The sequence below is a fragment of the Pteronotus mesoamericanus genome, unplaced genomic scaffold (assembly GCF_021234165.1).
Source record: "Pteronotus mesoamericanus isolate MK-2021 breed Mesoamerican mustached bat unplaced genomic scaffold, CSHL_Meso_final contig_90, whole genome shotgun sequence".
In the NCBI taxonomy this organism is placed as follows: domain Eukaryota; kingdom Metazoa; phylum Chordata; class Mammalia; order Chiroptera; family Mormoopidae; genus Pteronotus; species Pteronotus mesoamericanus.
In genome coordinates this window covers 30,805,135-30,819,135 of record NW_026555277.1, presented here as the reverse complement: position 1 = coordinate 30,819,135, position 14,001 = coordinate 30,805,135, and the positions used below count along the sequence as shown (strand labels likewise).

General features: G+C 39.5%; 1 protein-coding gene across 1 annotated transcript in view; it reads left to right on the top strand.

Annotated features, from left to right (window-relative positions):
• CAT (catalase) overlaps positions 1-13,463 on the top strand; it is a 36,232-nt gene extending 22,769 nt beyond the window's left edge. The window contains exons 9-13 of the mRNA XM_054585926.1: positions 2,051-2,189; positions 4,974-5,107; positions 10,733-10,840; positions 12,273-12,356; positions 12,737-13,463. Of these exons, the coding sequence (XP_054441901.1) occupies positions 2,051-2,189; positions 4,974-5,107; positions 10,733-10,840; positions 12,273-12,356; positions 12,737-12,802 (531 nt within the window). The 3' untranslated portion in view covers positions 12,803-13,463. The remainder of the gene's footprint in view (positions 1-2,050; positions 2,190-4,973; positions 5,108-10,732; positions 10,841-12,272; positions 12,357-12,736) is intronic.
• The last annotated feature ends 538 nt before the right edge of the window (positions 13,464-14,001 follow it).

Sequence of the window (14,001 nt, the reverse complement as noted above, 5' to 3'; positions counted from 1 at the left end):
TGCAAAAGTGGTTGATGGGACTCCAGGGCACTGAACTGTCCTGGGTGGAGCTAAGACTGCATAACCCTTATACTGAGGGAATGGGCTGAGGAATGAAAGGTCATCCAAAAGCTTTTCACAGGAATCCAGGTCACCCTGGGTCTCGGAGACCACAGTGAGACCTGGAGTCAGCAAGCAAAACTGAGTCATACAGTTAGAAGAGCAGTGTACCTTTGGACGGAGGCCTGAGCCCAGGGAAAGGACCACATAGCAAATTGACATTCTCTGCACTGGCCAAAACCGAATGTGTGAGGCAGCTCATTGAAACTGGGGAAGAGAGTTCTGAAAAAGGACGATAAATGGAAGTCCTTTAATTCTATGAGTGAATTTAATCATATGAATGAGTTGTATAATACCTATTAGTATTAATTTCAGTTACAGCAAACATATAAGTTTTATGTTCTATCTATCTATCTATCTATCTATCTATCTATCTATCTATCTATCTATTTAACTGAGTTTTAAGAAGTGTTTGAAAGAGCTTCATTAGGTTCAGTCAAAATACTAGCTCCTAGTCTAGTTTTTCCTATAACTTCTTAGGTCATTTAGCTGCGAATTCTCATGCCACAAAGCATGTTAGGGGTCATGCAGGGAAGGGCTATTGTACTTACTTAGCCATTGGCTGACTGGTGAGGAATCGTTTATGGCTCTTGAAGTGGGTAAATAATGTAATCTGTGCGGGGCCTTAGGAAGATTCCTTTGGCAGGAATGTGGAAAATGACATTGTTGGAGGAGGGACCGGAAGTGAAGAACCAGCTAGGAGGACTTTGACATTTCTCCCAGGAGAACTGATGAGCACCTGAGGACGGTTATAGTTGTATATTAATGGACAGTGTTCTCAGTTACCTTTCAACAAGGTCACGTTAATAAATTTGAAAGTTTGTTACCCAAAGTGTTAAGCCAGGCCATGGTGAAAAGACAAAATAGTGTCACGTAAATCACTGAGAAACTGTCCCCTGAGTACCTGATGACACAGGTCCTCAGTCTTTCTCACTCCCATATTCCATAGTTGTCCAGGAGTGGAGAAGTTGGCCTGATTGCTTGAGTGGGGGGGAGCTGTGTTTTGCTCTCTGACCCGGGTCCAGCAAGGGAGCGAGCAGGCACGGGGCCTGGGTGAGGCCTAGATTCACACTGATGTCAGGCGCTGGACCTGCTGCGTCCATTTCCCAACCTCGGCTCTCCACCTGTAGGTGGGGTAGGTTGCTCTATAAACACAAGGTACCACAAAAGCAGAATTCAGTGATAGAAGCTGCAGCCAGGAGCTCTTAGGGCTCAGTAGTATCTTTTGTCTCATTGGTAAATTTAGAGCACAACTTGGTCTATTTTGAGCTAAAGGAGGAGCTCAGCTTCCAAACTATTAATGGATCTCAGCCATGCCTGCACAACCAGTCATCTAAAAATTACCCTGGACTATCTAATTACCCTGGAATGATTATGGGAGGTAGAGTTACTCAGCCAAGAGCGAACGATTGACAGAACAGTGAGACTGGATTAAACATCCATTGGTACAAAAAGTTTCATAAGTTGCTCTATTTAACTTGACTTTTATTTTTGCTCATGGAGTTTGGGATATAATAATAATAATCTCTCAAATTCAAAGTCAGTGATGAAGTCAGTAAGAGAGGACTGCTCACAAGGGTACAGCTTTGAATTATGAGAATATTTAAATAGTTGGATCCGAAGTGTAATGCAGTGTTAATCAAAGCTTTTTCTTTCAACACTAACTGGAAGAACTTTTAAAATGCTTACCATGCAGCCTTACTAAATATGTAACCGAATTTAATCTTTGATTCAGGACCTGTGGGATCGTATGGCTGTCACTTTGAACAATGGCTTTCTTTGTGTAATACTTTGTTTATAACTAGAAAGTCTTGGAGCTCAAAAGTATTTCTGACACAAATTAGAGTGCAACGTGAGAGTTGCTTTTTGTATAATGTACTGCACAGTAGGTTTTGTAGAAATTTGCTCCTTTTGTTAATGCACACAATGTCTGTTTTGTTTATGACTGTAGGGCCGCCTTTTCTCCTATCCTGACACTCACCGCCACCGCCTGGGACCCAACTATCTTCAGATACCTGTAAACTGTCCCTTCCGTGCTCGAGTGGCCAACTACCAGCGTGATGGCCCCATGTGCATGTTTGACAACCAGGGTAAGCCTAAGACACTTGGCTCCCGCTTGAGGGCAGAGGGCGCTGCCAAGCAGACGGTGGGGCGGCAGGCGGGTGTTTCCGTCTGGCCCCGCGGGACCTCCTGCTCTGTCTGGGAAGGTGCTCTACTGGTGCTCCTGCCAATCACGAATTTTTGCCCAGCAGTGAGAGTTTTAACTGTCTGAGGACTCTCCATACTATTATCTAAATATTTTATATGTTTTATAGAGAGTTCCACCTCTGATTTTACTTGCTATCCATCCTGTAGTGAAAGACAGGGAGAAAGAACTTTCACACTGATTATAAGCAGAGTAGCATCTAACGTAGGGGTTAAGTTTTGAAGACTTTTCACAAGTGGTCAATTCCTTAAATTACCAGGACTTTAGAATCTTGGAAGTCTGAAAGCCAAGGGCTCCTGGTTTATGTTTCTCTGTGCTTCTGCTGGGCCCATGGAAGGGCAAGTCTAGCTAGAATTTGGAGGGGTGGGGTAGGTTAGAAGCAGGGGATACAGAGCAAATCAAAGGACTCTCTCACACTGTTTTTTGTTAAGTGAATATAGTCAAATTCATATAAATCGACTGGTGAAATGAGACTACTGCATTTTGTTTCTTGCAGCCCATTGATCACATTTATGTTTTTTGTTCTTTTAACTACAGTTTTGGGTGCCATGTACAGTTTCTATTTCTAATTATTGATCTAATTAGAGATTGCTTAATGTTTTTTTCCTTTTAATATTGCACAGTTTAATACAGATCTTAGTTTCCTTTATTTTCCTATTTAGGACATGTGTTTTAGTAATAGGCTGCTTACATTGATCTTTTCAGAAATTTTACTATTCAGTTACATTTATAGCTCTAGATGTCTGTATTGAAACAGAGGTAATTTTTCTATAATAAAAATAATACATGTTCTATAAAGGAAATTTGGAAAGTATAAGGTAAAAAGAGAAGGCAGAAGAAAAATCCATTTGTAGTTCGAACACCCAAAGGCTATAACTGTTATATTTTGGTCTATTTCTTGCCAGCTTTTTCTGTGTATATTTTTTGTACACTTAAGATTATTTTGTATGTATAATTTTGGGCCTTGCATTAGTTACCATTATCACTAAGCTTTTTCCAGGTATTTAACAAGGATACATGCTCACTAACTATTTGTATTAGCTGGTTACCATATTTCTTCTCCCTGAGGATGATAAAGGTATGGAGTACGTTATTGCTGAAGGGAATTGATACTGTGTCTGTCCTCTGCATTTTTTTTTTAAGTGATTTTTTTTTCACTCATATTATTTGGTCCTTTTGTCATTGAGGCTGGCCATTATTGAGAGCTGTCCACTTGTGAAGAGTCAGAGAAGTTTGTGTATATTTTGGAACTTCATTAATAAGTAATTGCTTCGTGTTTACCATTTCCGTTTACCATTACAGTGGTATGCAGATGAAAAACTACTGGTGGATGTATTTGATATCCCTTTGCCTCCGTGTTTTAAAAATAAAGCATTTGGGCTGCACTCAAAGTCTGATGGAAGTCCTTAATTGTTCCCAATAGTCAGTGACTTAAAGACAACTCCCACTTTGAATAAAGGCCAGAGCTTATTTGGAAATAGAATTTAAAAAATACTCAGCTAGGCATATTTCAAGGAGCTAACACATAATGCAAAAAACCACTGCGGTGGCTGGTTATTGGACAACTTGGCTTTTCATATAATGTGGTTGACCTAGAATAAATTTCTTGAGCTGATGATTGGGCTCCATAATAGTATGCTGTCCTCCCTCTTCCTACATGCACTTGTTATCTCGAGAAATGTGATTAGGATGTACCTCCTGTTTATCTACTCAGGATAATCTGTTCAGGCAGTGTGCTGGGTAAAATTCCAACCCTAGACTAGTTTGTTAAAATTACTTAGTTTCTAGGTGATGTGAGTTCAGATAATTCAAGCTTTTGCTGATATAAGCCAAAGAAGAGTATATAGTTAGGAAAATAAATATGCCAAAAGGAGAAAAAAAAAAGGCTTCATATTTTTTCCAGAAGTCATAACAAATGTTTTGATTATATTTTTTACTTTTTTCCCCTTTAAGTCCAAATAAATGAGTACTGACATATTAGAAGTATTAAAGTTTTAAAAATTCCTTTTTTATTTATCTGTGGAGGGGAGTGAAAGTGAAGCTAAAATTGAATAAAGTCATAATCAGTAAAGGAGAGATACCAACCTTTAACAAAAAACTAAGCATATAGTGGGAGTATAATGTGTGCTGGAAGGAAAGAGTCAAAGAACCCAGAGTTCTAATCCCAGATTTACCACTAATTGCCTTGTGACTTTGCAGCAGTTAAGATCTCAGGGTTCAGTCACTGAAGGAGCAGAGCTAGAACTTTGAGTTCCTCCCAAGAATTCTGGGATTCACTGTTTGAACTGAGCCTAAACCTACATGATATCCTAAAAGTTGAAATGTGCCTTTGGTTCTCACTTTCTGTGGGGGTCAAAGCGAACCTGTATAAATTTATTGGTACTGGCAAGCATCAGATTTCACAGATCAGATAGTTTGAAGTGTTTGAGGGGAATTTGAGATCTCTTCATTAAGTCTCAGCGTGAGACAGCCCACACGAGCATTTGGAAGAAGGCAGCGTACTCTAAGAAACTGAGTATTGCCTGTAGGTAAATATGGTACATGAAAAATAACATGTGCATAACATGTATATGTGTGTACCATATGTGTGTATGTATATGTGTGTGTGTTTGTGCATGTCCTTTTTTTTAAACCTCCCTAAGTGGACCTGTGTGGTTTTCCTTTAAAGGTGGTGCTCCCAATTACTACCCCAACAGCTTTAGCACGCCCGAGCAACAGCCGAATTACGCCTGGGAACACAGCGCCTCGTTCTCTGGGGATGTGCGGCGCTACAACAGTGGCGATGAGGATAATGTCACTCAGGTAATAACTTCTCTGTCTGCTCTGGGAGTCACTTAATCATCCTGCTTCTCGATGTCTGCTGATTCCTCCCCCCACCAAGTCTCTAATATGTCTTAAATTGAATTCAGGGAAGACACCTCTAATCATAAACCAGTCCTTTCTATTTGATGAGGTTGAACAGTTGTGTTCCTCTGCTCTTTTCCGTTCAAGGTACAACTCATTTCAGTTCCTCTAAATTTTATTGAGGGGATAAAGTGAAGGCCAGTGGGGAAGAAGTGCTTTCATGGAAATCTAAGAAATGGGCAAGTAAAGCTTAAGTGCAGCCAAGTCTAAGAATCTGGGCAGGACTGACAGATTTAATAGACTAGAGCTGGATTCAAAATAGCTCCAGCTGTCTCAGTAGCAAGAGGGTAGGTGTTTCCACCGCAGGGCTCATCGTTCAAATGACCCTCCTACTCCATCTCTCTGTTTCTGTGATCCTGTACTTTTCTCCTCTCTGCCCCGTAGCTTCTGCTTTAACATGGCTGTGGCTTTGCTATGGCCACGGCCTCACTCTTCTTTATGGCTTTCTTCTCCATATACTACTTTTTTTGGACTTCTTTTGCTTCTCTCATTACTTCTGTATCAGATTCTGGAGAGAAGGTATCAGATTGACCTGACTAATCTTTTCATTCTAGCTGCCTCGCTCACCTTTGGCCAGTTTATTGTAGTTAACTGCCCTGGGTCCAGTACCCTCCCTCTCTCCTGTGACCTCTGGCTGCCTAAGGGCTATTCTTTCAGTAGGTGCAGTGAAAGAGGCCCTGTGACTTTGAACGGCAGCCACCTCCTTAAAGTGCTCAGTATGACATACCACACCCAAGAAAAGAGTAAAGTTACAAAGTATAGCTGTCCTATAGCTCTGTTTGGGTAGTTGGTGTTAAACTTAGTGTTGAAACGAGAATATTCCCACTTTCACATTTTGTAAATGTGGGTTTCAAGTAAAATACATATGTGAATTAATTCACTATGAAGAAAGATACCTTTATTTGAAAGACATTTATGTATATACATATATGTGTATATAAAAAAGAAGATACTTGTAGGTTATAAACCATATTTAGTTGAAATTAAACATCACCTGAAAGGCCTTTTATAGTAATGTCTTTACTCTTGGTGTGCCAATGATACCAAGTATATTATGATACAGTTCCTACCTCTCAAATAATTTGGCCTAATGAGGTCTTGTCCAGTGTTAAACTAGCAAATATAACCTTTGCAAAAACTAACTTAAATTATTAGGCTATTGCTTACACATTAAAAATTACAAGGTAATCAGCCCTGGCTGTTGTGGCTCAGTGGATTGAGTTCTGGCTTGCGAAGCAAGGGGTCACTGGTTCGATTCCCAGTCTAGGGCACATGCCTGGGTTACAGGCCAGGTTCCCAGTGGGAGTCATGTGGGAGGCAACCACACATTGATGTTTCTTTCCCTCTCTTTCTTCCTCCCTTCCCCTCTCTCTAAAAGTAAATAAATAAAATCTTAAAAAAAAAAATTACAAGATAATCATATTTTGTTGAGAGATTTTGTTATCACCGCATAGAACTCATGTTTTTAAGTAGTCATGATACTGCTTATAGGTTTATAGCATAATCCTATAATAATAAGAGTCACAGGGGAACAAAATAAGACGGTCCAGATTTATACTCTTAAAAAATGATTCACTTGGATTTCCACTTCTGGCTTAGGGCGGATTAGCTTGTATCAGGCCTAACCTTTCATGGTGGATATTGGAAAGCTAGATAAAATACAAAAAGCATCTGTTTGAAGGCTTTGGAAAGCTAACAAAGCAACAAGGATTTGAGCAGCCAAGATCTTGGACAGAAAAGTAGTGCAGAGATGTGAGCTTGGCATTCGGTGTTCTTTCTAATAAGGCATTTATTACTTTGTAAGCATTGGCCAAGATGCTGAGCAGAATTTACAGCATTTTTATGGGTCTGCAGGGATAAAAATTGCAGTTCAGGGTCTGTGAAGGAGGAGGCTTTCAGTTAGCATTCAGGCTTTCAGTTGAAATCCCTAACATGCTATTCCTAAGAATAAGGGAATACTGTAAAGAAACTTACCTTCCCAAAGACTAAGACACAATTTTGCATCAGCTCAGTCTCAGACTGGATTAAGACAATCTCATTTTATCCTACCTGTGTGCCAGAACCGAACACAGCTATTTGGAGGAAAATAGAGCCTCAGATTGTCTCCACATTTTTTTGTATCAAATGACCAGCATTCAGTAATTACCAGGCATACCCAAGACATAATACCTTATGTAACTGTGATTAATATGTTCAAGGAAAGAGATGACAATGTAGAGAATTTAACAAGAGAACTTTAGTCTATACAGTAAGAATTGAATGAACTTAACTGGAAAATACAACTGAAATTAACAACTTAGTAGATGGGTTTACAAGGAGATTAAACACCGCTGAAGAGAGTATTGGTAAACTGGGAGCAGCAGGTATTATCAAGACTAGCTCATGAAGAGAAAAAGAACTTTTTGAGACTCCATTCAGAGATGACAAGACAAGCCACTGAGTGGGAGAATGGAGCTCAGTTCATCTAACAGATGACTCACGTAAAGATTGTATGAAGAACTGCAGAACAATGAGAAAAAGACAGACAAATGAATAGAAAAATTGGCAAGAAACTTGAATAGGCACTTTGCAAAAGAGGACAGACATCCAGGATGCTGAAAAATATGGAAAGGTGGTTTAACTCACTAGGAACGTGAAAAATAAAACCGCAAAGAAATACCTCAAGTTACCCACCAGAGGGGCTAGCATGAAAAAGACTGACCATACCAAGCATTGGTAAGAATGAGGAACAACTCTAACTCTCCTATAATGACCATATTTCCCAGAGAATATTTCAGGCTCCCAACATGTTGCCACTGAACCTGTGGCACTGGAAGTGATGTTCACTTTCCCGCTTTTATATTGTATTTCTACCATAGAGATACTAGTAGACACAAATAATATCAAGAATATAGGTAATATGTAATAATTAGGAAGTGATATGTTTTGAGGGTTTATTACTTTTGTCTGTAATGTCATTTATCTACTTGTAAGTTTATATAACTTAATTTTTAGTAATGGCTGTGTTCAATAAGTCACTCACAGAATTCTTAAAAATTTGACAATTTGCTCTCATGAGCAAGCTGGCTGCAGCGTACCACTGGACTTTCAGGACCAAATTTCTTTTAGGTCAGGGTGGTATTGGGTTGGCCAAAAAGCCTGTTTACTTTTACCCGTAAAGTAAAAGATACATTTTTCATTTTATCAGTAACTTTATTGATTTGGATATTTTGAGTATGTCTGCTACCTCCTGCTATTGGCTTCTAGTGGGCAGAGGCCAGGGGTGCTGCTAAACCTCTTCCAATACATAAGACAGCCCCACGGCGAAGAATTATTTGGCCAAAAAGTCAATAGTACAGGAAACTTCACAAACCACTTTTGATTAGTTTGATCAGTCCCAGCATCTTCTCCATACACTGCACATTTTTTTTGTGTTTCAGTTGCGTTCTTACCTCCCTTGAAATAATCATAATATGTGGAAAGTGTTGCATATCTTTTTCTATCTCAATATTAAAATGGCTGCACAAAAACTCACCACTTTTGGTAAGTTTTTTTAAAATGCATGCTGATATGACAGCTGTCACAATACAATCCGATATAGTTGTTTTGAATGAAGTTAAAGACAACTAAGCACTATGAGAGCCATTGTATGGAAAAAACTAAACGACCTTTTTGGCCAACCCAATAGATGGAGGTGACATAGTAGGCCTTTCTTCTACTTTTCACACATACATGTTAGATTAAAAATGAAATTTAAAAGAATGTATTTGAGTTAGCAAACAAGTTCAATCTCCAGCTCCCAGAAATGAAAAAGGAATCAGAGTAGTGTGTGAACATTGAAGGCATGTGAGTATATTTCATGGGGAAAACCAAACCGTATTTACATTTCAGTAAGGTTTTACACTCCCAAGGGGCTAGGAGTTGAGGCCTCCGGCTTCCTGTATCGCAGAGAGCTAGCAGTCGGCTCTTGACATAATGATGAGAACCAGGGGCTGGCACTTCATTGGAAAAACTACCCACCAGGCTGAGGGTGCATCTTGGAAGCATGTGGGCTCTAGATGGAAGCGAACAATCCTGAGAAGTTGGGGTCTTTCTCCTATGTGGTGCTCAGGTGAGGCCCCTGCATTCTTGGCCCACTTAGGGTCCGACAAAAGCCCTGAACTGAGAAGCAATTAATAAACATTGTTAGGCCTCTGCAAATGTGATGGAAAAAAGTTACCATATGAAGATACCTTCACAACTCGCATACATTTGGGACTTCTGCAGATGGTAACTCCTGTTGAAAATGAGTCAAGGGAGAAATTACATATAAGGAAATCCAATGCCCTGAGAAATTGCACATGCACTAGATGGAAGAATTATACACAATAGAATATTCTAAGAGAGGGTTTACAATAAGCATGTTGGCAGCATTCAAGGAGATACAAATAAGAATGTTATCCATGAGACAAGAGTAGGATGTGGGAAGACAAGAACAGATTTGAAAAAGAACTAAATTGAAATTTCTAGAAACAAAAAAAATAGACTCTTTGAAATAAAAATCCAACAGGTAACAGTGACTCAGTGGGCATGTAAACAGTATGTTATACACAGCTGAAGAAAAAATTGGTGAATTGGAGACAGATCTGAGGAAATCCCCATAATATAGTACTTGGATTGTATTGTGTTAATATCAAAGTCTGATTTCTGAAGTTTGTATCAGATTTAAACTTTGCTTAAATTAAAAACAAACTTTATTACGACCTATTTCATAACTTAGAAAAAGCTATGAATACCTCAGTATCTTATAAGTGATATTTTGGATAGTTGGATATTTTTGGATTCTATAAACATTAACAGCAATACATAGAACAACATGGTTCAACTCATGGAACAACAACTCAATAAATAAGTATTTGTTGAATGAATGAGTGAAATGTTAGGATAAAATTATACCTTATACCCTAGAAATGGTTGATTTCAGAAATGAGCAGAGGCTTTTAGGACTCATCCCTGATACTTAGCTCCTATTTTTTATTTTAATCTATTGTTATTCATTTTAGAGGTAAACCCAATAATCTTAAGAAAATATCACTATTAACATCTATCTGCTCCAAGAAATCTTGGCTATTGAATAACTAAGGATATATGAATGAATTAGAGTTTTTCCTTCTGTAGTTCTGGGTACAGAATTGAAAGGTTGTGTTGAGTTCACTGTACATTTGATGATCATTTGCACATTCTAGGCTTGTCAGTATTAAGAATATGGTGGGATTTTTAACTGTAGGCTATTTTGCTTTGTAAAGTTTGCTAGCAGTGACTACAAAGAACATTATTAATTGCAGTTAGGAGCTATTATCAACAACTGAAGTCCTCCTATTTTGCTTAAAATAAAACAAAAGGTGAGGAACTCAACACAAATAACACTTTCAGCAATAATTTAAAATTATTCTTAAAGTCTGAAAACTTTCAGTCTTATGCAAATGGGAAGTCTCACTATTTCATTTCAAAAGTAGCACATTGGGTGAGTTCTGATTTTTCTCCCCCTGTATTTTCATTGAGCAGGTGCGGACGTTCTATACGACCGTACTGAATGAAGAGGAGAGGAAGCGCTTGTGTGAGAACATTGCCGGCCATCTGAAAGAGGCGCAGCTTTTCATCCAGAGGAAAGCGGTGAGTGGTGCTGTGGAAGCTGAAGGGTGACATCTGCTGGCTGGAGCAGAGAGTGCAGCTGTGTAAGAGAACCCGTAAAAGGAAAAGTGCCCTTTCTATTTTACTTGAGCGAAGTACACTTAAAAAAATTTGAGCTAAGTTCCCATCAGCCTCTGTCTACCTTCTCTCCTGTGGATATGGCATATCCGTTAGTCCTCAGCTCTTTGTCCAATGTGTAATTATTTAGTGGAGTTCGGGGGAGTTCTTTCCTACACCGTTACATTCGACCGTGGCCAAGTTCTGTACAGGAGAATAATATTCAATATCAAGGTGTGGGTCCTGTCACGGTTTTGCTTTGAATTTGGATGATAAAAAACTCAGATTACATTTCTGTGCTTTCAAGCCTGCCCATCCGCTTAAGGTTGTGACCCTGACCCTGTTTCAGAAGCATCTGGAAACTTGCATGTTTTCAGGGCTGAGAACTGGGCTGCTTCCGAAAGTCAGGTTGAACTTTTGAGCTGAGGCGCCACGCCTTTCTGGTGGCAGCTCGTGGTGCTGTGTGAAGCGTCCTCGCTTGTGGTTTCCTGGCCTGCCACGGGGGTTAGCTTCTTGTAAATTTAGGAAACTCCACTGTTTTCTTGCCTCCTGGTTGCTGCTTCTGTGTTCACAGGGGCAGCTGGGCCGGCAGCTGTCCTGGATGTGTTCGAAGGCCTGGAGACAAGTACTAGCAGGCCGGGTACTTTCTTTTGTAGGCAGAGTTCTCTGTCTGTAACTACCTTTTATGAGTGTGTGTGTAAAAATAGTCCTTGAAATCTTTGTGGCACTGTTTACTTATTGCTATCTCCAGCAGAGAGCTGGACTGTTGGTGAGATAGCTGGGGCTCGTTTTATCTCATCTTACTGATGAGAATGATTAAGAGGGCTTGTAAGGAGCCATACTCTCAGCATACTTCTCACATATGCTGAAGCTGTAAGGCTCTGTATATATTTATGATGCCCCACTCCTGTCTTCTGTCTGCTTGGGCCAAGCCCATCACTGGGAATTCTTGCTTGAAGTGTATGGAATTGCCTTGCAAATGGCAATGACTTTGTATACTTGAAATTCAGGCAGTGTCTGGGCCCGTTTCTTAATACAAATCACTGTAACTTGAGTTACTCTGAGGTCAGCTCTTCACATGCAGTCAATGCAGTTTGCCTCATATGCATTTTTCTCACAATAGTCTGTGAGGTGGATGAAATTGTCTTATTCATCTTACGGGGGGTGGACATGCTCAGGGGGTTGATCAGCTTATGCCTGAGTTTTCACTGGGCCCTCAGCCTCTCCCTCTGTTGCCGATCACTGTGTGGTTCTACCTCCTGAGGAAGTGCCCCACCTCCCCTGGAGTAACCACCATGAGACAGACACTGGGGACCGGCCTAGTAGGCACTGAGGGAATGTTTACATTTATTTTCAGGTCAAGAACTTCACTGATGTCCATCCTGAGTATGGGGCCCGCGTCCAGGCTCTTTTGGACAAATACAACGCTGAGAAATCTAAGGTGAGCCCAGTGCAGAGGTGAGCATTAATATAATAAATTAATGTAATTTGACGCTGGGCAGGAGGCCCAAATTATTCATTTGGAGGCAGAGCATGCCTGGATTAGACTAGGCATGGTCTGGTTTCCTTTTGGGATGATTCTCCTCTGGAACAACTCTTAGACTTCCGAAGCAGCTGTTCAGAAACTCGTTTGATATATAAAGAACTCACCTGCAAAACACATGCTCTTCGTTTTAGCTCTGTACAATATTAGATAGTTTAAGGTGAATGAGTTCTGAATTGTTATTATTTTCAGTGGAGCACAAATTAAAGCTAAGGTTTTACCAGGTTGCTGCTGCCAAGGGAGTTCATTAATCTGCTGGTCTTGTTCTTTTGAAACAGAACGCGATTCACACCTTTGTGCAGCACGGGTCGCCCTTGGCTGCAAGGGAGAAAGCTAACCTGTGAGGGTCGGAGCCCTGGTCAGGGGCCAAGTTGTTCGCCGCCTGTGAAGCAAAGCATGGTATTCACACACATAGTCCACTCACCGCTGATAGAAGAGTCTTCTGAGCTAGCTGTGCAAATGCAAGTCTTTAAAGTGATCATCTAGGTTTCGATAACAAATAGTGTCATAATGGCTTTTAATGCTATATCCTTAGGGGAAGATGAAGATTAGGGCTAACAATCATTTAAAAGAAACATGTATTTGCTTTTGACAATTGCTTGGATTATTTACTTACAGGGACTAGAATGAAAGTTTCTAGCAGCAATATAATTTTAGTTGATAAGATAAAATAAATGAAATGAATATGTTTACATATCATCTCATGGCCTATTATAGAAAAATATGGATGCAGTTATATATGAAGAAGAGATAAAGATAATTCACTTAGAAATTTAATTTTCCTAAGTTCCTTATAGGAAAAACACATTTAAAGCCTTAATGTCTTTTGAAAATAACTTAAATACCATCATGGTTTAATGGTTATTTCTTCTTTGAATTGATCAGATTAAAACAAAAAACAACTTGGAATTACATGTATGCTAATACAACATTAATTTTATAATAGAATGATTTGTAATTATCACATTTTTACAATAAAATAATCTTTACATAAGAATAGAAGAATGGCATTTGATTTCTTTCATATAACTTGGAATGTTCCACCAGACTCCAAATCTGAATATCATCTGCTATCAGATGCTTACCTTTAAAACTGAAAATACTAGTATCATGAGGATACTATGTTATTTGTTTAAATCAGTAGCCTTTAGACACTGGGGACCAGAACTTCAGTTCTATTTTGAAAGTAGCAAACTTTCCAACTTTGAAAATTACTTAGATCCCTCATCTATCAGCCCACTTCCTTATCTGCTTATGAGTTTATAAAATAAGGGCTCAGAACCTCAAGTCCTTTTCTTTTATCTTTTTAGGCCCATATTTGCCTATCATGCTTGAAAAATCAAATGGACACTTTAAAGATAAATTCTGAGTACTAAATGAAAACCTGTTTTTCTTAAATCCCTACTCCCTTCATCTCAGATCTTCAGAACCATTTTGTATTTGCTCTTAGGGATGCCCCGAGCTCTTCGGCTTCAGGAAACCACGAGGCCGCTAGCACATACAAACTCTCAGTCTTGTGGCTCCCACTTCTTTTCCCTCCTGT